Source organism: Maniola hyperantus, chromosome 12 (assembly GCF_902806685.2).
Source record: "Maniola hyperantus chromosome 12, iAphHyp1.2, whole genome shotgun sequence".
NCBI classification, from domain to species: domain Eukaryota; kingdom Metazoa; phylum Arthropoda; class Insecta; order Lepidoptera; family Nymphalidae; genus Maniola; species Maniola hyperantus.
This window is the reverse complement of record NC_048547.1, coordinates 7,471,075-7,498,497: the sequence shown is the minus strand read 5'-3', so window position 1 is coordinate 7,498,497 and position 27,423 is coordinate 7,471,075. Positions and strand designations below refer to the sequence as shown.

Below are 27,423 nucleotides of genomic sequence, written 5' to 3'. Positions count from 1 at the left end.
TTATACAGTGTTCCTTGAGTTTTTCTATTACATTATTGTTGAGTTATATACAGTAGAGTTGGCGGTGTTCCCACTAGATTATAACATGGGGTTATTCAAGGGGCGGACCAACAAATTCCTAAAAGGCCGGCAACGCATCGACGGCTCCTCTGGTGCTGCGAATGTTCATGGGCGGCGGTAATTACTTAACATCAGGTGACCCGCCTGCTCGTTTGCTAGCTATATCTATTAAAAAAAAAAATTAGTAAATTAATTATTATAATTATAAGAGTAGGTACTATATGATTCTCCACTAATGAAAATTCAGATTAAAGAAACAAAGGTGAAAGAAAATGCTCGTAAACAAACTATAACAACTTAACAAATTGTGGATGAGTTTTAATAAGCGCTTTTAGAGATTATTTAAATAAAAATTATATATCATCATCTCGTCAAGATTAACCCATTGCCGGCTCACTAGTCACTACTAAATACGGGTCTCTTCACAGACAGTAAAGGATTTGGCCATAGTCCAACTGGCCAAGTACGGATTGTTAGACTTCACACCTTTTTGAGAACATTATGGAGAATTTTCAAATTTGCAGGTTTCCTCACGACGTTTTTCTTCACCGTTAATAAAGCAAGTGATATTTAATTGCTTAAAAAGCACACAACTCTGAAAGTTAGAGGTGCGTGCCCGGGTCGAACCCTCGATCTCCCGAATAGGTGGCGGACATCTTAACCACTAGGCTATAGAAATGTATATTGTTTTTTAAAACGAGGTGCATAGATGGGTTCTTGAGGTGGTTAGCACGAAGGAGGCGCGCGTAAATGGGGCGTGACCGAAAGAACGGGTCACGAGTGCTGTGTGAAGGACGAACACGGTCCGGTCTAGACAGTGCCGTCCCGAACCAGCCTGTGATCCGAGACTAAATGATTGTACCGATTATAAAAGCCAGCGTTAATTAGCTGAAGAAAATTTTTAAAAGAGTAAGTAACCACCGAGCTTCTAAGTGGCTCTCCTTTGTAGAAAAGGCCTTCTTAACCAGTGGTAACTGCATTTGACGATTCAAAAGTTACTTGTCAAGTCTTATTTAGATAAAAAACCTTCGAATTTATATTTCAACAAATATTTTTTTGTAACATAGTAGCTTATGCCTGTGATTTCATCCTTTGCACTTAGGTACACAAATCATATTATATTTTCTGGGGATAAAAATAGGTATGCTCTTTTCGTCTCTACGATGCTATCTCTATGCCTTTTGTCAAGATCGGTTACGCGGCTGAGTTGCAAAAAAGTACCTAACAGACTTAAATATATAGACAGTGATAGCTTTTGCTCGCTTAAAATTGAAACAAAGAGAAGCGGATAGAAGCGCGAGTGAGCGATGTGTGCTCGAGCGAGCGAGTTGCCGCGTGCGAACGTTGCCACGCCACATCCCGGAAAGCTGCGGCCGGATTCCTGCCTTTTCCCACACATGCCGACATACGCTTTGATTTGTAATCATATTCGAATTAAACAAGAATGTTGAGTCGATAGATGTACCTACCAATAATTGCAGGCATCTATTGTAGAACAATTTTAATAGGTGCTTTGCACAGTTTTTAATAATAGGTATATTATGTAAATACTAGCTTACGCTCGCGACTTCATCCGCGTGGACCACACAAATTCCAAACCCCTATTTCAGCCCCTTAGAGGTCGAATTTTTAAAATCCTTTCTTAGCGGATGTCCACATCATAAAAGCTATCTGCATGCAGAATTTCAGTCCGGTCTGTAAAGTAGTTTGAGTAGATCAGTAAGTCACCTTTTCCTTTTATATATCTAGAAGGATTCCTTTCCTAAATGACGCATATAATAATAAATAATAATATGGGTCTCCCTACTAAGGTCTAAGGACCAAATTGCGACACCCAAACTGGGTATCCATAATCCTACTTTGTACATAATATGTAGTTTATGGAAATGCAATACATTGAAATTGAAATTGAAGGTTGAAGATAGATAAATAAGTATCAGCAGACTCATTGCGATGCTTTCTATTGATTTAACTAGCTGATACCCGTGGCTTCACCTGCGTGGATTCAGGTTTTTAAAAATCCCGTGGCAACTTTTGATGTTCTAGGACGAAAAGTACCTAGGTAGCCCGTCCCCAGGATGCAAGGTACTGTACCCATACCAAATTTCGTGAAAACATTTAAACGAATGATTCTTCAAAAATCCCGTGGGATCACCATGATTTAGGAGTGCAATTCCGTACAGCATCAGGGTTGAGGAGTTGGGTCCTCGAGTTCAATGATAAAGTCTTTACTTGGTAGGTAAGTAGGTACCACCAACATCAATTTATAACCGACAGTTTCTAAATCCCATCAGTTTTGGTGACCAGGTTCAGGATCAGGATTAAAAAGTTGGATTCCAATTTTTTATGGGACAAAGTGGCAAAGTTACTCTATCAATAAAAAAAAATTACGCAAATCGGTTCAGAAATCTCGGAGATTTCGGTGTACATAGGTCGAAAAAACACAACTCCTCCTTTTTCGAAAGTTGGTTAAAAAAGTAGTCTGTTACTCCCTGGTTAATCTTCTACTTATTTGTGAAAGTCCCGTTAAAATAGGTTTAGCCGTTCCGAAGATTAGCCCGTTCAAACAGGCAGACAGACAGACAGAAACAAAAATTTTGAAAACGTGTGATTTAGTAAGTTATGGTCATTCAAATAATCATATGAGCTTAATATGAGGTAGTTATTTCGAAATTACAGACAGACACTTCAATTTTATTTATTAGTATAAATAGTATAGATATAGATTGGTGTATGTGTGTTTGCTTGTTGGTTTGTTGCAACGGATCGACGTATTTTTTTGCATTGGCATTGTTAATGACTTGGAGGGTAACATAGACATAACTTTTTATCCCGTAAAATCTCGAATTCCCACGGGATTGTAATGACACACGGATGAAGTCACGGGCATCAAGTAGCATTATCATAGTTTATTGACCGCTATTTGAACTGGCGGTCAAATTCAACATCTGATTAACCTTAACGAGAAAATAAATAATTGGGAGTTAAGGCATTCGCTCTAAAGAAACCATAGTAACACAGTTCGATGCTCCGACACTCTGCAACATAACTGAATGATGTCGATTAATTAATTATAAGTATTATTATGGCTGGCCATTAAGAAACATTGTCTCCACTACTGCGTCTGTTTGTACTTACGGGCTAATCTCAGAAAATTGTAAAGGGATTTACATTCTGTTTTTCACGAATAGGTAAGTAGGTACCTCAAGGAAAGTTTAATTGCCCACACCATGATAATAGTTGTCAAAAATTCAAGTAACAGAGCTTTAGTAGGTATATATATACTGAAATAGGTAGGTAGGTATGCTGCGTATTAGGTATCCGTACTAATATTATATATTCGAAAGTGTGTCTGTCTGCCTATATGCTATCTTTTCACGGCCCATCTGTTTAATTGTATTCGACGAAATTTGGTACAGAGTTAGCTTACAGTTTAGGGAAGGACACAGGCTAATTTTGCCCTGGCAACAAAAAGTTTCCACGGCAATATCAGAACCTAAATCCACGTAGATAACATCGGCCATCATCTACCTATTTGGCACAGCAATAGTTTGCAACCTGGAGACGGAATAAGTTACTTTTTATCTCGGAAAATGAAAGAGGGATTTAAAAAAACTAAATCCACGCAGACGAAGTCGTGGGCATCATATTACAAAAAATAAATATTTCAGCTAAGTATGTTTACAGATATGTTATAACACAGATCGATATTGCGTAGTATTCTGCGTAATGAAAATTAAATCTCAGGATATTTTCAGCTAATCAATGCGAAGCTGGGGCAGGAGCTTGTTATTTTATGAAATCTTCACTCAATTTACTTATAATATCCTTAAATAAATGGGTAATCTATTTAATGTCATAACTTTTAGACAGCAATAACTCAGCGGGTTACGATAATCTGAGGTATAAAATATACCTATACCCACTTAATTTATATTAGAAAGTCAGCCTACTACTACTATCTTATTTGTATCTCAAAAAATATGAAATAATATTATGATGCTTTGTCTGTGTGAATTTAGATTTTTTATTAATCTGTTTAAATCCACAGGATATTAAAAAAAATTAAATACCCTGTGGGAACTCTTTGAATTTCCGGGACAATAAGTAGCCTATGCTGTTCTCCGGGATGTAAGCTATCTTTGTACCAAATTTCGTCAAAATCGGTTGAACAATGAGTTGTGAAAAGTAAGGTGACAGACAGACTAAAGATTATGAGCAGATACTCAAATCTAGTTATCGATTTTACAATTTTTAATTTATTTTTGGGTTTATAAAATGCTTCTCTGGAAGTCACATCTGTTTTTTGTAAATATAGAGAGCTAAAAGCTCAGAATAAACATGTTTTAACTACTAGCATAAGTTACGGGTAGGTATGCTTTGCCTTTGTAACATTAAGCCGTTCTGGCTGTTTGAATTTAGTGTTTGATAAAATTCAGGTATTTTTAGCAGACTAAATATTTATTACACTGGAAAGACTATATCGATACACCGCGCGGCCTCAGTGTGTGAATCATAACCGAACCGGCGCAGTTCGGCATTTGCATGACCACGCCGCTCTGTTGAGGGCTAATTGCTATTCCATACGATAATAAATCAGATAGACTCACCGATCAGAGCGCAGCTTCAGGCGTATTTTATTTAACAATGTATTAAAATTAAACGGAAACTTTTACATAGCTAGAGGTACTAAAATTATACCTACTGGTGGCTAGATACCAACTATGTAACAAAATAAAAAGGAATCTCGCAGGACATAACGTGTTCGCGCAGCTGATCGTAAATAAATACGAGATGGCCCGATGATGGTGATCGAACTTGCGGCATGCGAGCTTTCATGTAATCTAAGCTATGATATAAACTTATAAATAAACTAACTTAGGGAAAGTGCATGGATAGGTGTCTGTGCATATATCTATTTATAAATAGATTATCTACTTATCACAAATGAAAAAATCTACTAAAGGCTGAAGTTTTCTACAAGTATGAGGATAGATCACCTGTCTCTTGCTAGGTATTTAAATATATAAAAGGAAAAGCTGACTGACTGATCTATCAACGCACAGTTCAAACTACTGGACGGATTAGGCTAACATTTAGCTATTATAACGTAAACATCCGCTAAGAAAGGTTTTTAAATTCAACCCCTAAGGGAGTAAAATAGGGGTTTAAAATTTGTGTAGTCCAAGCAGTCGCGAGCATAAGCTAGTTAGGTATAAATTATGATTAATTAAAATGATTATGAATTATGATTATGATTATGGTTTTTAAAAATCTCGTGGGAACTTTAATTTTTCGGAACAAAAATCAGTCTTGTAGGTATAGGAAACTATCTAAATGTACAGGAGTATTCATTGTATCTGAAATATAGTCAAACTGTTTTTCCATCACCTTGTTATCCTCTTTCTGTCTCCTCTTTAATTTGACCTAACTGTCTTTTATATCTCCTCTTTAATTCGACCTCACACTCGATATGATAGCTGATTGTTCGTATAAAATATAACCTTAAATGTCACTCGGACCATACCTAATAACAAATCGATTCGATCGACACCTCGTTCATCAAAATAGGCTTAGTAGTTTAGACGCTACCGTGTACGCTACGGTGCGCTACGGTAAGTGGAACATACATAAATACATACACACATAGACTGCTAAAAACATAACCCTTCCTTTTGACTTTGCCGTAGTCGGGTAAAAATAGTCGATGACCTGAACTCGAAAAAAGTAACCTGAATCCGGAAGCGTTTTGGCGTGATATGAAGTCGTGAATTCGCTATGTATGATGTATGATCCATTGAGAAGATTAAGTGAATAGTGTCACGTGCGTGTATTTCTCTGGCCGGCAGCATGGCCAGGCGCCGCCTAGCTCTCCCGGTGGTCCTCGCGGGGCGGGGTCGGCGCGGCCACTCAGCGCGCCCGCCTCCCCGCCGCGCCGCGCGCCGCGTTGCGCCCGCGCCGCTTATCGCCGCATCTTCAGCCTAACTTTACTTACGTCACGCCACTGGAATCGTACTGTGACAGCTTTTAAGAGCTTTATACACATTGGATCTTGGCCTTCACACAAAATGGACTCGAATTGTACATTCTAGTTTCTATCATTACAATTTTTTGCCAAAAACGGTGGTAGCCTTTTTTTTGCTGACGAAAGGGAAATCTTCTTAAGATACCTACCAGACCTCTTTGGGGAGAGATCGGGTTAGATGAGGGTTCTACCCACTAAGTAGTGGGCCAGCAATTGGTTGTTGATGATGATGATGCATTTTTTTGCTATACCTACCTATAGATACCTACATTTGCCCAAAATTGAGTAGGAGGAGGAGGATTGCCCAAATACCTAACTACCCAAGGACCTCGCTAGCAACTAAGTATAAGTCACGCCAATAAGTACCTAATATAATTGAAACTTATGAACCGAACGCCGGAAGCGGTCACAAAATAGCCTGGACTACTTACAAGTTTTTAAAATTTCAACTCGTATTTAAGCGGTATAAAGATCCAGGAAAAAATGTGATTGCCTTGAGACACGCGCAAAAAACTAAAGGTGGCCGACACGTATTCAATGATTCGTATGATGTGTTCAGCCAACAACAAACAAAATCTCGACAATAAGCTCTTGACTTTGAACGGAATCTAATTTGTGTGGTTATTGTGTAATGTGATCTCGGCGTCCCATCGTTTTGTGCATGAGTATTGGCCGAATTTATCGCTCGGTTACACAACAAATCAAAACTTAACGAGCTCTCGCAAACGTTGCCATCGGTTTTGTAATAATCCACCGACACTCCTGTCCGTGTACGCATGTAATTGCACCGCCCTGATCAATCGGCACAAAGTACAGTAACTTTAAGAATGGTCTAGGTACCTACTTTTTTCCCTCGCTAATTCTTCTTTACACCTTCCATTGTAGCCGAAGCGTCAGCATACCTTGCTAGCTTACCGCCAATGCATTTTGAATTACTTATCTCCTCGATGTCATATCTCTGCACGTAAATATTTTTTGTGCGCTTCGAACAGGTATAGGTACGTACCTACCAACGCTTTAAGCTGGATCAGGATTTAAATAAATACCATTAGAGAATAAATAAATAAAGTTAAGTAAAAGCAATTTTAGATGTGGACGTTCGTTTTTAAGTTTATTTTTTAAACAATAAGTTAAAGATTTGGCAAAAGGGATAGAATTTTTTATCAGTTAAAATTTGTTTAGGTTCAACTTAACACATTTCCTTGAATTATTATCTGTGTCAGAATAAATAATCTTCGTTTGTTATATTGGATTTTCACATCGTCTTCTGACAAAAGCACCGTGCCTACCTGTATATTATGATACAAAGTTTTGTTGTAAGTATAAGATAACCTTCGGACTGAGAACAAGAAAGCCTCCGCAATTCTCTTTTGTTTTATATCTTATCGGATTTTAATTACGAGCGTAGAGAAATCTTGTTTGTCCTTTAAGGGATATACCTACCTACTACATCGAGCTAATTTACTAAACCATCTCTTTTGGCTTGTTTTATTTAGGTTTGATCGAATTTGTGATTAAAAAAAACCTAATTAGTTATTTTGTATGTTCCAGAATCTTCTGTGGGAACCGGAGCGGGTTGCTTTCCTTCTGGATCTATTGTGCAAACGGAAGAAGGTCCTCGAGATATTGCTGCTCTTAAGAAAGGAGACCGAGTTCTGGCCGCAGCTGACGATGGCAAAATGGTTTATTCAGAGGTGGGTATACTAAAACTAATAATTTCTCGTATACAGGTCATAAACACTTTTTGCAGAATATACTAATCACCTGGGGCATGATGACATATGGATCCGAGACATGGTCGCTATAACTATAGGTCTCATAAGAAAGCTCAGTGTCACACAGATGGGCGATGGAGAGAGCTATGCTAGGAGTAGGTGATCAAATCAGAATTTTTTGAGTTGCTCCACGTGATCAAATTAGAAAGATAAGATTTCACTGGTTCAGGAGAACCTAACCTAGATACCTAGAAATCGACCTAATTTGACGTGATGCAAAGTTAAAGTGACAATGGGGAGAGCACATATGTAGGTATCCGTTGACGATGATGATGTTGAATTCCAGAATTTAAATACTGTAGGAAGTAAACAAAGCAAAAAATAAACAGGCTATCTGTACCTACTAGGTAAGTCCGTTAATAAAAGATTGGCCGAGCAAAACGAGATCTAGGTCTATCGAGAGGATCCAGGAGATCTAGCGAGACCTACATAGTGATTTATTGAAAATTGGGTGGACATAATTATGTATTATTAATTTTTAAAGACTAGAATAACTCAAAAAAATAATTTCTAAAACTGACCATTGCGGAGCCATTAAAGCCGCTGTTTTAGATTTTTTCTCAGGATATACCTACCTATCTCAAAAACAGATTTATTGTGTCTCAATAGCTGCACCTACCTACTCGTATTTATATTCCTATCATATCCAGAACTTAAGTTACATACCTACCTAATATCAGTGCCTATGCCATACATAAAAGCTTCAAAAGTTCATATTTTTTAAAATGTAGTAAATTAAATACTTTTATCATGTACCTACCTATCTACCTATAGATAACTAAGTAGTGTAAATATTTAATACGATGCTTGTATGTAACACTTTAATTTTTATATTTCAGGTGTTAACATTTATCGATCGAGACTCGAACGTAACGCGACAGTACATAGAAGTATCAGCCGAGAACGGCGTGACTATAACGACCACGCCATCTCATCTCCTGCTTCTAGCCGCCGCAGATAGTTGGCGAGAATCTTTCGCCATGAATATTGAAATCGGAGACGTCCTCCTCACGAGGGGGCAAGGTAGCGTGATGCGACCATCGAGAGTAGTCAAGACTCGAATTGTGTCAAGGAGAGGAGTGTATGCGCCACTCACCAAGACGGGGACGATCATCGTGGATGACGCACTAGCGTCTTGTTACGCTCTCGTGCGAAGCCATGCCCTGGCGCACGCTGCCATGGCTCCCTTGCGCTGGGCGGCCGGCTGGAGCAGCTCCAACGAAGTTTCCCGCGGAGTCCATTGGTACGCTAAAGCACTCTACAATGTCGGCGACTTCGTCCTACCCTCATCGTACAAATATCACTAAAGTTGTAGTGTTCTTGTGTGACTATTATTTTAGAAGTGATCAAGCACTAAGTATATTGCGCGCAGGCCGTGCCAATCTTGGACACTTGTAAATAAGGTACCTATGTAAATAAAAATAGTAGACGGCGGTTGGAAAAAAAATGTAAATATATTCTTGTGTATCAAATAGTTTTCCATAGGTATATGTACTTAGTTAAAACGAATTATTTAGTAGATGTTCTCGTCTAACAGCCGAAACTAATACACAATCTATCTGTATAATCTGTAGATGAATTACTTAGCAGCATTGTTATAATTGTCAAAAGGTCCCATACAGTTTATGACAAATAACACCGTTGCTAAGTAACTTATCGATAGATTACACATAGGATTTATATTAATTTCGGCCATAGACCGTGTTTATTTATTAAGTAAGTAGTTTTAGAGATGACTTTGCAAAATTTGCATATTATTGGTTAACTATTATAAGTTAAATATTTGTAAATTGTGTCCGTATTGTTATTCTGCACAATGCAGAAATACTTATCTGTATGCGCTTATGTTCTTTAAGTAGTTGTGTATAGATAGTAAGCTCTTTATTAGCTAATCTAAATTATCTTTCTGCCTATCACGATAAGTATTATTAGGTCTAGTACGACGCAAAACAGTATTTGGTATGTTCTCCATGTTTGTAACTTGACATTCCATGGCTTTTACGTACTTAACATAATATTACAAACGTTTTGATGTAATGAATTTGTGATCTTGGTACCTACCTTAAAATGTGCCTTAAGATTTTATTTATTGTTAACTAGGCTAGTTTTCTATTTAAAAATTGACTAATACAATCAAATAAATCTTATATTCTTCTAACTTATTTCGATGCATTTTTCTAACTTTAAGTTTATAAGCGGAATGCATTATTATTTATTAGTACCTACTTTAATGTCATGCTTTGCTTTCTATTTATTTAGTACTACTTAAGTTTTTAAAGAAAGTCCTACCTACCGACTCTATATTCTACAATTTAATCATGGGTATTTGAATGACTTTTTTGGATATTTATCTACTGATTTTAATAGGCGTACTTAGGTACAGTCTTTACTGTATGTACAACAGGCTTTAGCTAAAAAATAATGGCCGAGAGACCGAAATGTTTGATAGGAAGTAAGATAGTTTTCAGCGTTAGATATCTGTGTGAACAGACGTGCCATGCTGAACGGCAGTAGGATACAAGTAATGTGATTCGCTTAAATTTGTAGGAAAAATGATGTTGTGTGTTGTAAAGTCGGAATGTCAGAAATTTTATGTTTTCGGTTACACATAGTTCATGTAGGTATGTTGTTGTGAGAATAATAGCAGGCGATTACTGAGCAGTTCATATAAAAAAAGATTCCGACGAATTGAGAACCTCCTCCTTTTTTGAAGTCGGTTAAAAATGGGAACAACCACGGAGCATTTTTTTCACAGGCAACGCATATAACCACCATTTAGGTAGGTAAAAACTTTCATAGATTATATAAAATATGAGTAAAATAACCCTCTTTAAAAGTAAAGATCTTTCATCAAGTATCCCAGAATATCTGAAAGCTTTTAATAGCCTACTGTCCAAGTTATTACCGAAACTATCGTTCTTTTGTGATTTTCCGGTTTCTTAATAGGCGTAATTTTTATTTATCTTTCTTTATGGGGTTAAAATTAATTATCAAAGAGAATAATTTTAAAAATATGATTTTTATTTATTTTATATTAAGTGATGTCTTTAATTGCTTTCTGTACCGCGTGATATTAATATTAATTAATTATGTCAAAAAAAACAACAATCAATCAATCAATCAGTCTGTTTGTGTCCACTGCTGGACATAGGCCTTACCTAGAGCGCGCCACGATCCTCTGCCTTCCTCATCCACCCACTTCCCGCTACCTTCCTAAGGTCGTCAGTCCAGTGGGTTGGAGGTCGTCCCACACCACACTGCGCTTGCCGATACGCGGTCTCCACTCCAGAACACGTCTGCCCCAGCGGCCATGTTTCCAAAAAAAAAATTTGATCATTTTTAATTATTCTTTTTATTAATGAATTCTAACTACCACTAAGTATACAAAAAATCAAATCATTTTCCAAGTCCAAGACCACAAGTAGGTACAATACAAGTTCCAAGTACACAAACTTTGAACAAAATAATAAGGCAAACGACAACAATCTGTTGGCTTTCCGTTGGCCTTTCAATAACAATCAAGTTCAATTTTGTTAACGTACAAGTTTAGAATAAACCGAAGAGTTATTGTTAACCAAAGTGAATCGTTCTATGAGAAGGAAGTAGGTAGGTAGATTAACTTTACCCGAAATAACATTTTTGGCATTTATTAGAGGTTAACAAGCGGTTATCGTCTTGTGGTTAAGAAGTCGGAGAGTCCCGGCGGGGTTCGATCCCGGGCACGCAACTGTCGGAGTTATGTACGTTTTAAGCGATTAAATATCATACGCTAAAGGAAAACATTGTGAGCAAACCAGCATGCGAGTTCTCTATAATATTCTCAAAGTAGTGTTAAATCTGCCAGTTCGCACTTGGCCAGCATGGTAGGCGATGGCCACACCCTTCTCATTCTGAGAGGAGGCCCGTGCTCAGTAGTGAGCCGGCGACGGGTTGATCAAGATGATGATGATTAGGTAGTGGTTATTGTATGAAAATTGACCTCATAAAACGCATTTTGTGTATGGGTACATAATAAGTAGGTAGTTACCTGCCTAAAATTTCAATTTTAGTATCAGGGCCATTACTCCCCTCTATTAGGCACATAATATTATTATCTAAGCTTAGGTACATCACTTTTCATTAATTAAATTCTCCTGTTGGATCGTACAAAAGATCTAGAACTGATAATTAGGTTCCTATAGTTTGATTTTATAAAATGTTTCCTAGCTGGCAATCAGTATTTAATAGAAATATTAACTGAGCTGAATGTTTATGTTTATTATATTCTTATTTGTTTGTATATGAAAATTAAAGTGGCTTCCATATCGTAAAAATACGGTCCTATATTGTGTTTCAAATATCTTTTGATGTAGAACAATAATTACTAGGCCACATGCAACGTCAAGACTACTACCGTTTCGTATACCTATATCATATGGCTTAGTTTTATTAGGTATTCCGAAAGCTTATTGCTACTTCGACTAATTTGAGATACAAAGCTAAATTTTGTATGTACCTACTCTATTTGTTAGGAATCGAATATCTCGAGTTGGCTGCAAATTCTTGCATACGATCTGGTGAGTAGGTACTGGCAATCATTCGATATGCCTGGCAGTCAAAATAAGTTATTTCTTCACAGCCTTGTAAAGTATGCACACACTAATCATTAAAATAAATATAAAATCATCAAAATAAACCACATTTCAAGGAATTAAAATTCAAATAAACAGGTAGTTCACAGTTTTAGCTAGAAATAATAATTTGTGACCACGTTGCAAAAACGCCAGTCTCCGTAAGTGCAAGTACACATTAGACGCATGTACTCGTATCCTACAAGCGCGCAGCTGACGCTTTTGCAATGCGCGTTCGAACGAAATTCAGACGGCGCGCGTCTGACGCGTGCTTGATCAGAAGCGCAAGCTTGCATGTGTACACCTTCGACCAACCTCTTTATCCTAAAAACGCGCGTTACCAAAGCGCGCGCTTCACAACGCCTAATGTGTACTCGCTCTAAATGTATGAATTACGGAACGTTAATTTAATACTTACTAGAGTTACTAGGTTGCCATTGAAATAGGTACCTACTTACTACTTGTGTTTTGACATAGCCTACTCATTAGTGATTTGAGTTTGCAACGGATTTCTTTTGAGTATCGTCGTGGACGACGCGACGCGCGACTTTGCACGGTGCTAACTTATTTCCGAATCGTACTTACCTATTGCAAGTTGCAACTCAATTTGTAAATGTTTCACGATTAAGTATTCGGCCTGTGGTTCGGCCCATTGATGTTGGAATCCCCCTGTTCGGCCAATATTTATCTACTAATTTGATTAGTTATTGAATAGCGATCCGGAAACTAAAGCTGTATGGTAGTATATAGGTATCTAATAGTTTAGGTCAAAATGTATTGATGTGATGGATTATTTAGAATGTTTTTGTACTTACCTACCACTTTCAGAATACGTACCTAGTTTGATAATGTTATTTAATAAATATATTTGAAGCTTTAACTAATATTGCTAAAAAGTGTGCATGCCATATAAACGCCATATTGAATAGATGCAAAAAAAATACAACTGAGCTGTCTTATTTATAAACATGTATCCTACTTACTATTTCATAATCGTGTTTAAGTAGTACCCTACGTGAGATAATATGGTATTTATTGCTATAGAATTTCTCTAAATGATGTATATATATTGTACTTAGAACCATTTACTTTTAATGTCTGTCAAATAGACAAAGCGCTTTAAAGTTTATTACATAGAAATGTAAAACCGAAATTGACAGACTGTTGTGTAAATTAGAACGGTTCCATGTAATTATTGCGCTTTCATAATATTATTTATTTATTGATGTTATTTTTGTATTGATATAAAAGTCTTAAATATCCAAAATCAGCTGTTTCATTTTGACCGCCAATTTTCATATCATTTTTTCCATCGAGCCTCGACTCACAATGTTTGTCACGTTTGAAATGTTACTTAGTGTTAATTAGTGAAACGTTGGAACACTTTATTTTTAATTTTAATTTTCTTGCATCTAGGATTTTCCTCAGTGACATGAAAAGTTGTGTATTTCGGCACGATTGCAAAATTATTTGCGTGCATTTGAATTAGGTATCTTAGCTACGCTCAGAATTCTATTTTCAAACAACTCGCTTCGATTATGTTAAACGAACCACCCTTGACATATCTATGAAAAGGTGACTGACTTACTGACTGACTGATCTATCGACGCACAGCTCAAACTACTGGACGGGCCGGGCTGTTTGGCATGCGGATAGCTATTATGACGTAGGCATCCACTAAGAAAGTATTTTAGAAAAATCATCCGCTAAGGGGGTGAAATAGGGGTTTGAAATTTGTGTAGCCCACGCGGACGAAGTTGGAGGATAATCTAGTATTTTATATTTCCATGGGATTTAAAAAAACTAAATATCGTGCCTATTAAAGAAAGTAAGGAACTATTTTATTGCTAACGTAGAATTTAGGCCGTCCTTCGCTTTTGTGTTATCAGAGCTTCATCAGATTCAACTACTTACTATAGGTACTTATTCAACAACTACTAAGATGGGAGTTTTGATATGTGATTCAGTAGTAAGTAGGTACCAGCCGCCCTTTTCTCAGAACTCATCCTAACAATTATAGACTACATAATGAATTTACTTTTATCATAACATCAGTGAGTTTTGTATCACTAGGATTGACCGTCCTAGGCCTGGGCTTACTGGGCCTTAGGGCAAATCCACCACTGATGTGATTAGTTAATAATAGCTAGTCATTTTTCATAAGTTTAACAAAATAAAATCCGTTGTTAACGAAAAGCTACTGATATCTATACTACAAGTAAGTACTACAAGTAGTACTACAAGTACTGGAACTGTAACTGCCGACCTGTATTTTTAAATTTGAAGCAACTTGATTTTTAACATTTTGACGCTGAGTGCAGACTTCTGTTAACATAATGTCTACACGAAGACCATTTGACACATTTGACACAAAGTGTCCATTTCAATAGGCTACTTGACAATTTTTTTAAGTTGGTCTTAAATGGTTAATATTTGTCCTATTATATCAAAAAAATTAACACTATATTTTTTTGCGCCCTAAAAACCGTAAAACTTTAATTTAAAAAAATATTTTTCTTAGACAGGTGAAAACACTGTCGGCCATGTTTGGCCGATAGATTATCTGTGCTCTGACGTCATGCATTTGTAAACAACAGTATAACCCTGTGGTTATACTGTTGTTTACAAATGCATGACGTCAGAGCACAGATAATCTATGGTTATACTGTTGTTTACAAATGCATGACGTCAGAGCACAGATAATCTATCGGCCAAACATGGCCGACAGTGTTTTCACCTGTCTAAGAAAAATATTTTTTTAAATTAAAGTTTTACGGTTTTTAGGGCGCAAAAAAATATAGTGTTAATTTTTTTGATATAATAGGACAAATATTAACCATTTAAGACCAACTTAAAAAAATTGTCAAGTAGCCTATTCTCGGTACGCTCGGTGGGGCGCTTCAAATCAGCACAAAAATAACTTATTTTCGGTAGGTATTTTGTATAGCACACCTATACCAGCGTACAAATTACAATTGCTATATTATGTCCATTTCAGTGCGAAAAGTCTTTTGCAGCCTTGCACACGCTTCTCACGTAGTTGTTTTCGCTTCTAGGTTCAAACAGGAAATAAATAATTTCGAACAGTATAACAGTATTATAGGTGGGTACATCCCCATAAATAGATTTCAGCTACCAGCCAGGCAGTAGGTAGAGCTAATTTAACAGGCTACGTTTATCATTTGAACAACGATTAATATAAAAATCCTTGACCCTATGTAACTTTACATTTTACAGAAATCTGGAAAACCAGTAGTCAGTATATCATAAACTTTTTTCGGCGTCGAATTCTTCTATCATAAATTTTCACCAACGCACTCCACGTCCTTTTTGCTCGTCGTTAAGTTTGTGCGGCACCCATCTCGAACAAAGCTTTGTTTTCTTTTTTATTCAGATACAAGTTAACCCTTGACTGCAATCTCACCTGGTGGGAAGTGATGATGCGGTCTAGTTGGAAAGCGGGCTAACCTGGAAGAGGTAGCTTACGAAAGGACAGTTGTCCATGAATAATATAGTTTGCAATGCTGCTGATCTAATATCCAGTTCTCGCTCAAGCTTTTCATGTGTAATTTGTTGGTTTTATAGGAATAATATTTTTGACAGCTTGAACATTTTCGTGAGTAACCGCGGTTGGCGGCTGACGGTCTTCACCTCATCTACAAAGTCTTCTCTGTTTTCTTTTAAATTCAGCAAACTATTGCTAGCAAATAAGCAAACTCACATAAATTTGTGGCTAAAAGCTCAAAATACTATTGCAGCTTTAAACTTTTTTATAGTTATAATAAGTCATAACTCGAAAATCTCTCGAGTCTCGAGCTTTGTTGCGAGCGACCTCCCGCCCGTTTCTCTTGGAATTATTTACAAAAAATAAATAGGATTTAATAAGTGTATAACTTGCCAGTGTCAAACTAATGAGCAAGGAGCATCTTTTGGCACGACCCTCTAGTACATGAACTGTAATCAATAGCTTGGACAATAAACACTACGAAGCGCAATAAAACATCCGGAAAACTACGCTTCAAATTGTAGCGTAAGTTTATTCTTACCACCTTTTCCTATGACCATTATCTACTTTACGAGTTACGACTCCTTTCTTTGGATTTGCCCCAATAATAACTTTTTATTACGTAAGTAGGAGAGTATTACTGTATTGTTCGCAAGCTCAATTCGAGTATAATATTTAATTTACTGCGGTTGGAATGCTCAAATGAAAAGCAATTCCAGCCGGGAAGCGAGGAAGCTCTATACTAAAGAGATTCCATTATCGGACAACGAATGTTAGCACACATGTATCCACAGACAGACAGAGACGTAGGTGGATCTGTGTGACTATAAGTCAGTAATATTTCAGGCCCGATCGAGCGTGCACGTAACGCCCGGGCCCTCTAGCAACAAGTATTTTACTTATTTATATTGCCTTTTTGTGCAGATTGTTTATTAAAGTTTCGTCACGTTAACTATTTTTATAAACTCAGTTATATGTACCTACAAATTTTGACTGTCATAAAAAAACATTCAGTTTTCCCTAAAGTTAACAATGCGTGAAAAGTTATACATATTATAAATTTTGTTTGCAAAATCCTGTTCAGTGAAATCTTATACTGGAGTAATTAATTGATAAAATAATGAAGAATATAAGGTAAGACTAATAAAATAATTAGCTAATTGTAATAGCTTTGAGCTTAGAGCTTTTAGGGTTCAGTATCCGAAGGGTGCCAAAGCTCCACCGTCCGTACGACCACCTGTCTGTATGTCTGTCAGCGGGCTGTATCTCGTGAACGTAATAGGTAGAGAGTTGAAATAATCACAGAATGTGTTTTTCTATTTAACAACGATAGTAAAAAAATCAAAATAACCGCCGTAAAAATTAAAAAAAAAAAAGTCTTATTTCTTGTAAGACGGTACGGAACCCTTCGTGTACAAGTCCGACTTCCATTTGACTGAGTTTATTATTTTTAATTTTTTTATTTTATTCAAGTAGACTTATTACAAGCGCTTTCGAATCGTCGGGTAGTTTTAATTTACCACTGGTTTTATTATTATTCTATATATTATCTTTAGCTATCTGTCTACCATGTAAGTACAAAATTACCTTATACAATTTTTAAGAAGCGAAAAAGAAATACGTGAGATTGTATAGAACTATACATACCTACATAATATTTCATTGAACTCTTTGCAAGTTAAAGTTTCAATTTATTTATTTTCCTTTACTTGCAAACTGAGGCGACACTCGAGCTCCACGTGAATGCAATTATCGAGCACTCTCTAGTCTACGGAATGACGCCCATCTGGGTCTTGAAGGAATAATTTATGCAGGACTTTATACCTAAACAATATATACACCCATATAATAATTATATATCCGTACTAATATTATAAATGCGAAAGTGTGTCTGTCTGTCTGCTAGCCTTTCAAAGCCCAACTGTTCAACCGATTTTGACGAAATTTGGTACAGAGTTTGCTTATGTCCCGGGGAAGGACATAGGCTACTTATCCCGGAAAATCACGAAAGTTCCCACGGGATTTTTAAAAACCTAAATCCATGCGGACGAAATCGCGGGCATCATCTAGAAGAGAATAAAAGCGCTGAAATTTTTGTTATATATAAACAAAAAAAAATGGTAAATTCAAGAATTATTATAACATATTAGCCATTTAAAAAATAATTTCCTTTTGTCTGGAATTTGGCGAGGGGATTGCCCCTCCCCCCTACCCCTGGCTACGGCCATGCCCTTACACCTATTTTAAAAAGATTTGTTTAGGTAGACTAATCTTTTCATTGTTACAGTTGAAGATATTCTCTACGATATCAAGATGAACCGTAATTCAAATGGTGTTGAAACCAAAGAGGAGTTACGAATACTGTTAGTAGTAACCGTGGTGATTGGGTTAATACTTATGCTATCTTTGCTGATGTGCTATGCGTGTGTGTTGAAGAAATTGTGCTGCGGTACACCGAGAGAGCGACGGGCGAAGAATAAGGATTGTGGAAGGACTGAAAGTTACCCCATGGGGGACGTCACTTTAATGTCACAACCGACGGAAAGCGAACATGTTTAATATCATATAATTAATTATAGGTAACTTTACGATCGGGGTGGGAACGTCCCGCACAGCCCCCGCGTTAACCCGGTGCGGGACAGCGCAGGGTGGCGCAGGTGTCATGCGGGTGCCCCGTCTCGCGCCTCATACCTGATTGCCTTCTACATCCTACCTATCGCTATCTATACCTAATCTATTATTTTATCCTAAGAAATCAAAGGTACGTACGTACGTATCAAGGATCTACGAAGAAGAATATTGAGCAGAGACTATCCAAAGTGATGTCTTTGTAGTTCAGAGGTTCGAATTTTGTCTCTTCCGTGCTTCAAAGAGCATTTCATTTTAAGCCGTCGGTTCTGGTTATTATCACTAGATAATCAGTAGGTACCCTTATTATAAATGCGAAAGTGTGTTTGTTGGTTTGTCCTTCAATCACGTCGCAATGGATTGCCGTGATTTTTTGCATGGGTATAATTTAAGACCTGGAGAGTGACATAGGCTACTTTTTATCCCAGAAAATGAAAGAGTTCCCACTGGATTTTAATAACCCAAATGCACGCGTACGAAGTCGCAGCATCAGCTAGTATGGTTTTCAGATTTTCCCCCAAATGTCAGCTATAAGATCTACCTACCTGCCAAATTTCATGATTCTAGGTCAACGGGAAGTACCCTGTAGGTTTCTTGACAGACAGACAACAAAGTGATCCTATTAAAGGGTTCCGTTTTTCCTTTTGAGGTACGGAACCCTAAAAACTGTCGAAATCTAAGAACCCACCGCATGAATATCCCAAGAACATTCGTAGGTAAGTACAAGTACCTACCATTAATTATGTGATTAATAGAATAAAGTCATGAGTCATGACATGACCCTTAGAGAGAGGGATGGGTATTAAGGAAACTCATTGTGTAGTTTAATTCGATGTTTATTCACAGAATTATCCTTATCACAGAATACTTTAATTTAGAATGTTATTTTTTTTTTGTCAAAGTTAGGCAAGGTTCAGATTATAAATAATATTTTATATAATTGTTTATTTCGAATACTTTAAAATAATAATAACACAATTCTATTAAATAAACTTAAATCTAAATTAAAAGTACTTAAAAATATTAAAATAAAACATACAAACTTGAATAAACCTTACCAACTTAAAATTAAACGTCGTCAAAAAGTCCGCCCCTGGTTGCCCCTGGGCCAAAGGTGCCCATTAAGCTGGCACTATTGCCACGCTGAATGGCGATGGACAACCTTTGGACCAGGTAGGCCCCAGAGCGTGGATCGCAACCTCTTTCCCTTAGACGACGGCCGATGTCACGCACGAAACCCTTCGCTTCCTCACCCCAGCAACTCAACGTCTCCACCGCCAGTGGAACAAAGAGGTATTTCCCCAGAATTATTATGTAATTATACCAAATATTTTATATTATAGTATTTTGAAATAATAATAATATGTGAATAATTTTAAAGACGTAGATTCAAATCCTGCCGGTTTTATAAAAACATTCACGCGGCTATCTGAACCAAGCCCTATTATTATTATTAATTGAGTCTTTAGCACACTAACGCATGCGCACTTGCTAGCGAAATTATTAAGACGCCATCTCTACGGACGAAAGAATCGCGGCAATAGTCTCGCCGTGTGACAAAATTCGATATCTCTATGGGCCAGTCACCACAGGGCGATAGTTTGTATCGAAGTTTGTGACACGGCCGCCGCGATTCGCTCGCCCGTGGAGATGGCGCCTAACGCTTATATACCAATGTAGTACATGCGTATTTAAGTATTACATCCATATTACATCATTTTCTTACAAATCCAACAATTGTCAATCAAAAAGTGTACAATAATACCTACTTTGAATAAATCATTTTGACTTTGACATACCGCGAGTGATTGTGTCGGTATGCTAAAAGGCCAAAGGATAAAGGAATTAGAGCCTCTTTCAATATTATCGTGGACACCATCTCAAAAATATTGTCATAAATACCTAATATATTTGTTGCGTATCAGATTAAGGCACATTTGTTTTACAATATTACTTCATTAGGCAATTCCAAATAATTTCATTAATAAAATGAATAATTGAGGACTTGTCAAACAAAATGGTGTAAGCACTAAAAGCTGTAACTGGATAAAAGCTGTTGAAACTTTACTGTAATTATTGTATTGTTTCGGTTTGAAATAACGAATTTTGGACTCAATTTTGGCGTAGTCTTAGGCTGTTTTGCTTGGAAATGAGTTCATGTTTGTATTCAGTGACCGAAATAATGAGCTTTGGACCCAATTTTAGTACAGTTTTAGGCCGAGTTGCTTAGAAATGAGTTCAGATTTGTATTCAGTGGACTAAAAACGTCAGTATTAAAGAAAAATGTAAGTATAACAATTTGATCAGAAGTGTAACTACACCATTTTGTTGGCCAGCTCGTCAATTGGATAATAAAGCGTAGAGCGGAGCGAGACCACTAATTAATCTATGAATAAAGCATTTAGTGACATATCCAATTAATGAACGATATAAACTGTACACAACATATCTGTCTGTAATTTTAACTTTCAAGTCAATAATCAATTAATTATTAGTCAGGTTTTTAGGGAAAAATACATTTGTGAATAGTACAATATTATAACTATCTTACAACTAAAATGTACAATGATAACTAATGGTTTAGGCCCCCATTAATGCTATAAAAGTATTCAATCATTATAAAATATTAATTAACAGTTTATTATAATATACAACAACTATTTTAAAATTCTTTTAAAACAAAAACGATATAATTCACATAATTACAAAATTATTTTACATTGATATGGTTCAATTCTATATAGGTAAGTATAATGAATCTGAATAACTGACTGTTATTTATTGTCGAAAAGCAATGGTATTTATTATAAAATATTTAAAAAAACGCATTTTCAAAAATAATCATATTCTGTGCTATCCAATCCAAATTGCTCACAAATAATAATATTATTATTGGTCATTGAACTAAATATATATGTTGAGATGGATGTGTGGTGTCACAAGGATGGATAAGATAAGGAATTAATATATAGGGGGAAATTTATAAGTAGCGCCAGTAGTAGAAAAGATGAAGGGGAATAGGCTGGCATGGTATGGACATATAATGCGGAGGGAAGAAATCCATGTCACTAGAAGAATGTTAAATATGCATGTGGAAGGATAAAAGAGAAGAGGATGACCAAATAAAAAGGTGGATGGATTGCGTGAAACTTGAAAGAGGATATGCGTGAAAAGGGGGTGGATAATACGTTAACGAATGACAGAAGTGACTGGAAGAAGAAGACATGTGATAAGCAGAAGAAGAATTAAATATATCTCTATGTTATTGGTGAGCAATTTAGATTGGATTGAATTTACAGGTTCACTAATAATTTTAGCTGGCGCCTTCCCTTCCCGATTTTATTCGATTTACACAAATTAAATACTTATTTATTAAACGGCTCACATCGAAAAAGATGTAGAATTAAAATTAAAGTGTGATGTTTTTAAAAGCCTAAACAGACACAAAACGCGACGGAAAATGCATGAAGATGTCTGAACTGAAGAAGCACTGAACGCGCGCATACACGTGTTTGAATAGGGATGTTGCCTAGATAAATAATTTCTTAGTGATTAATAAATAGAGGGTTTTCCAAGACATGTACTTAAAATCCACATCCTGTTAGTTTTTAACTTAATAACTATGTTAAATTATCGATTAAACTACACCAAAAAAGTACGTCAAATGGTTAAGACATCACATTTCACTATTTCATACAAGCTTCTACATACACGGACCTCTACTAATACAAATACGCTGGACCTGCGATTGCCGACCTGTTTTTGCATCATATGAGGGTACTCAGAACTAAATTATGAGACATCTGTCAACATAGTGTCAACACAAAGATCATTTGACACAAGGTGTCGGTATGCTCATTGGGGCGTTTCGTATTGGCACAAAAATTAACTGTCATTTTGTATGGCACACCTCTTCCAGCGTACTTGTAATATCCATTTCAGTGCCCAAATATCAAATGCGTTTTGACGTTTGATAAAGAGTTACTGGTTTGATTAGTTGGCAACATCCTTATCCCTTGCATTACAACGTTGGACACGTAGCCATCGCGCATTGTATGTTTCAAGGCTAAATTGAAGCTAGGGAGTATAGCTCTGTTCCCGCAACACGCCGTGCACCAATGTCCTTAGAGATTGGGGCTTGCAGTACTCCTCGAGCCAGTTGAACACGCCGGCGGAAAACTCGGCGAAGTTGCTCGTGGGCACCGACTCGAACGAGTCAAACAGCTTGTCCATTATACCCTGAAACTAATTACCAAACATTATAGAAACTAGGGTTAGAAATAAGTATTTAGAAATTAGAAATATGTAAAATCGTACCTATTGTACAGTATTCAAACTTAAATGCGCCCCTGAAGTTTGCGCACAACGTTGCGCACCACACACATTTTGGGTGTCCGGGGTAGCGGGGAGGGTAACAACGTATCGCATGCGCAAATTTAAGTTTGAATCGTACAGTAACTATGTACAAAATTACAAATTAAACTTTAACTTTTAGCAACTGCTTGGTGTTACTGGTCGCTTCCAATGCGACCAGTAACACCAAGGGAAGTTCGTAAACACATCAACAATTCAAAGTTGAAAAAGGCGCCTGGATATGACCTCATAACAGCAGAGGTTCTAAAAGAATTGCCAAGGAAAGGAATTGTACTGATCACAATAATTTTCAATGCAATACTACGATTACAGTACTTTCCTTTGGTTTGGAAAGTTTCTATTATAAATATGGTAGCTAAGCCAGGAAAGCCCCCAACGGAAGTCTCATCATATAGGCCAATAAGCCTCCTTCCGTTACTATCAAAATTGTTTGAGAAAGTAATTCTACAGCGTCTTCTTCCAGTCTTAGAAGAACAAAATGTAATACCAGCTCACCAATTTGGTTTTCGTGCCCACCATGGAACAACTGAGCAAATCCATCGAGTTGCACACACAGTCCGCCAAGCATTGGAAAGGAAAGAATATTGTTCAGCTGTATTCCTAGATATCCAACAGGCCTTTGACCGTGTCTGGCATAAAGGCCTACTTTATAAATTGAAACACTGTATACCGAACACAGCATATATGCTTATGAAGTCCTATTTGTCACAACGGATATTCCAGGTCAAGTGTGATGACAGTCTATCTAGTTTCTATGCCATTGAAGCGGGAGTACCACAGGGATCTGTACTGGGCCCTGTCTTGTATACCATCTACACTGCCGACTTACCTGTGTCAAAGGATGTGATCACAGCGACATATGCTGATGACACTGCTCTACTTGCCTGCAGCAATGACGCCAACATTGCTTCGCTTAAACTGCAAAAACATCTCAGCAAAATAAGTTCCTGGCTAAAAAAATGGAGAATAAGAGCTAGTGCATCGAAGTCAAACCATATAACATTCACTTTGAAAAAAGGAGATTGCCCACCTGTCAAACTAGACCAGACCATCCTACCTACGCAAACAACAATTAAGTACCTAGGTATGCATTTGGATAGAAGGCTAACCTGGAGAGATCACATCAAGGCAAAACGTGATCAGGCCAACTGGAAGTTCCGAGAACTATATTGGCTGATAGGTCGACAGTCCTCACTAAGCTTTGAAAATAAGCTCCTCATATATAAATGCATCATCAAACCGGTATGGACGTACGGCATCCAGCTCTGGGGTTCAGCTAGCCACTCAAATATTGAGATACTCCAGCGCTTCCAGAACAATGTTTTAAAGGTCATATGCAACGCACCGTGGTTCACAAAAAACTCCGAAGTGCACGAATACACAGAAATCCCCACGGTAAAGGAGGAAATAGACAGGTCACTTGAGGCCTACAAACAAAGACTTGAGCGTCATAAAAACAGCCTGGCAGTCCAACTTCTGGATGCCAGTAACAGCACGTTCCGCCTTAAGAGGACAAGTTTGGCCAGCATAATATAGCATAATAATTCATATTGAAGAAGGGATGTCACATCGCTGGATGTGCAAAGCCTAAACTGTGAACATTTACGAACCTCCAATCTGTTTATAGTCCAGGGACTGATCGCAGATAGAAGAGAAAGAGTGAAAAAAAAAAAAAAAAAAAAAAAAAAAAAAAAACTTTTAGCAACTAACATATTTGTAAAAATGAAAAATGTCTGAATATAGACTTTTTTATTTATTTATTTTATAGAAACTAGGTTATGCTCTCGACTTCGTCTGCATGCACTACACCATGATTCTAAGTCAATGGGGTGTACCCTATAGGTTTTTTGACGGACATGACAGACAGAAGTGATCCTATAAGGATTTATTTTTCCTTTTGAGGTACGGAACCCTAAAATCTAAATCCACGCGGATGAAGTCGCGGACATCGGCTAGTCTATAAAATATTAAACTTACCACTTGAAATTTATCCTGGTCAGTGAGCCTCTGTTCACTGTGACCGGGTACTGAATGCTGTGCCTTCACAATTTGCTCATAATTGGCCTGCATAATACGCAGGGCGACGACGTCCTTACGCAGAGCGTTGCGCTCCTCCTCTTGCCGTCTGCGCTGTTGCAATAGGTACTGTATGTAGTCTATGGACTTTTGTAGAACCTGTATCAATAACAAGATAAGGTTCAAGATTACCCCTAACTCCATCAAAGACGGACAGTTTTTATTTTTATATACTTGACTATAATTATTATAGGTTTAGAATCTACGCAACAGGATCTTTCATTAGGTATGAATTTATCGCACTGGCTTATTTTTTAGGGTTCCGAGCCTCAAAAAGAAAAATTATATACTTATAGGATCACTTCCCTATCTGTCTGTCATGTCTGGCAAGAAACCTATAGGATACTTTCCATTGACCTAGAATCATGGGCAGGTAGGCAGGTCTTATAGCACACGTAAAGGGGGAAAATCCGAAAACCGTAAATTTGTGGTGTAACATCACAAAATAATTAAAATGTGTTCATGAACAAACAATTAGTACTGTATTTTCAACTTTCAAAGTAAGATTAATATACCAAGTGGGGTATCATATGAAAGGGCTTTACCTATACATTCTAACAAATTTTATTAATTTTTATGGATATCAAATTTTGGATTTATTGTGCCAAAAATGTCGAAAAAATGCGACTGTAGTACGGAACCCACGGTGCGCGAGTTTGACTCGCATTTGGCCGGTATTTTTTTAATTATGCTTAACTGCTATGGCTGTGTAATTCAATGTTCCTAAATATATTTTTTTATTAAGACGCGCTTGCGCATGCTGACGACAATCATGTATAACAATGGTGAGGTTGCGGTGTGCTTCAGAAGATGTCTATTCTACTCTTGTCTAGGTTATATGTGGTAGAAAACGGATGCCACAGATGGATGGACCTAAATCACATGAACAAAGTCAAATATATGTTGAGTTGGAAATTGGAACACTTACAGCAGCTTTGCTGGGTTTATATCCTGAAGCATCAGTCTGTTGGCAAGTAGGCACCAGTTCTTGCAAGGAGTCATATCCCTTCTTTATAGCATCTCTTCTTTTCTGCTCAGCCTGTTTACAAAGAATTTTACTATAGAACACCAATTGTCGTTATAAATGTGGCATCTTGTAGCTGCAATAATGAGGCAGTGTTACATTTTGATATAATATACAATACCCATATCATAATTTCTTATCTTTCTGGTCATACTTTGTAGGTATAGGATGCTTAATTCACAAAAAACTTGCTTAGCGAAAACATGAAATTGACCAATTATTGCAGATTACAAGATGCTAATCTAGAGTGATGCAATATGTTAATTATATCTTAATGAGAGCTTGGATATATTGTATATCATACTAGTCTATTATATAAAAGGAAAAGCTGACTGACTGATTGATTGACTGATCTATCAACAGACAACTCTAACTACTGGATGAATGGGGCTGAAATTTGGCATGCTGATAGCTATTATGACGTAAATATCCTCTAAGAAAGGGTTTTTGAAAATTCAACCCCTAAGTTGCTTAATAGGGGTTTGAAATTTGTATAGTCTATGCGGACGAGGTCGCGGGAATAAGCTAGTTTTAATTATGATAATAATATGCAGTATTACCGAAGTTAGGGCAGATAAAATACAATAATTTTATTTGACACAGTGGTAACAGAGGTGGTCACTGCTCAGTGTTCTGGCCAAATCAATTCACTGCAAAAATACGTTAGGAATATTGTATAAATACCAAGGTATGAGCTTCTCTCCTTCTTTCTTTGAAACTGCTAAGTGCTGACGCTTTGTTGTCACCACTGTCGTCTTCATCTTCTACAAAAACACGTTGTTTTAAAATAATATTATTCTGTCATGTGTAATGTTTAGGTGATGACAAAGTTCTTGAATTCTTGATGTTCATGAAATATAAAGGTCTTTACCCTACGCCGCAAGCACAGGGCGCGCGGGAAAATGCTGTGCGCCTGCACTTTGCTCCCGCTTGCCGCTGATACCTGCCTGCTAGGTTGCGACACAAAGAGTAAATGTGTATATTGATGCGACACTACCCGTCAGTCGTCACCAATAAACTAACTCACGGCTCAACACTTCAGTGCATTCAATATTTGATTTCATATAATATTATAGCTGTTGATATTGTTATAAATAATAAGTACATATTTTAAACAACTAACCCGAGTTGTGGTTCGATGAAGACGGTGTCTGATGTATATTTTGAATAGATCCACTACTTCCACATTGAGAATACATGATAAAACGAAGAAATAAAAACACAATAAGAATGAATAAAATAAAAACTATAAACGCTGCAGTGATAAATAACCTCTTCTCCACCTTTAATGTGTTCTCCACTTGTTGTTCTTGTATGACATTGACATTCCAATTTCGAAAACAATG

The 27,423-nt window shown here is 37.0% G+C and overlaps 2 protein-coding genes across 2 annotated transcripts in view; one reads left to right on the top strand and one right to left on the bottom strand.

Annotated features, from left to right (window-relative positions):
• hh (hedgehog signaling protein) overlaps positions 1–13,737 on the top strand; it is a 60,105-nt gene extending 46,368 nt beyond the window's left edge. Inside the window, exons 3-4 of the mRNA XM_034973906.2 lie at positions 7,637–7,779; positions 8,700–13,737. Coding sequence (XP_034829797.1) covers positions 7,637–7,779; positions 8,700–9,167 — 611 coding nt within the window. The 3' untranslated portion in view covers positions 9,168–13,737. The remainder of the gene's footprint in view (positions 1–7,636; positions 7,780–8,699) is intronic.
• Positions 13,738–19,418: 5,681 nt separating this feature from the next.
• On the bottom strand, positions 19,419–27,385 carry bigmax (helix-loop-helix-leucine zipper transcription factor bigmax). Its single transcript, XM_069502049.1, has 5 exons — positions 27,201–27,385; positions 26,762–26,841; positions 25,982–26,092; positions 24,955–25,152; positions 19,419–22,848 (listed from the first exon to the last, which is right to left on the bottom strand). The coding sequence occupies exons 1-5, from the start codon at positions 27,274–27,276 to the stop codon at positions 22,681–22,683; spliced, it is 633 nt and encodes a 210-aa protein (XP_069358150.1). The 5' UTR covers positions 27,277–27,385; the 3' UTR covers positions 19,419–22,680.
• Positions 27,386–27,423: the final 38 nt, after the last annotated feature.

Coding starts and splice junctions, on each gene's coding strand:
- bigmax (XM_069502049.1), bottom strand. CDS start 27,276: ATGTATTCTCAATGTGGAAGTAGTGGATCTATTCAAAATATACATCAG. Junction 26,842..27,200: donor TTCATCGAACCACAACTCGG/GTTAGTTGTTTA, acceptor GTGTTTTTGTAG/AAGATGAAGACGACAGTGGT. Junction 25,153..25,981: donor ATAAACCCAGCAAAGCTGCT/GTAAGTGTTCCA, acceptor TTATTGATACAG/GTTCTACAAAAGTCCATAGA.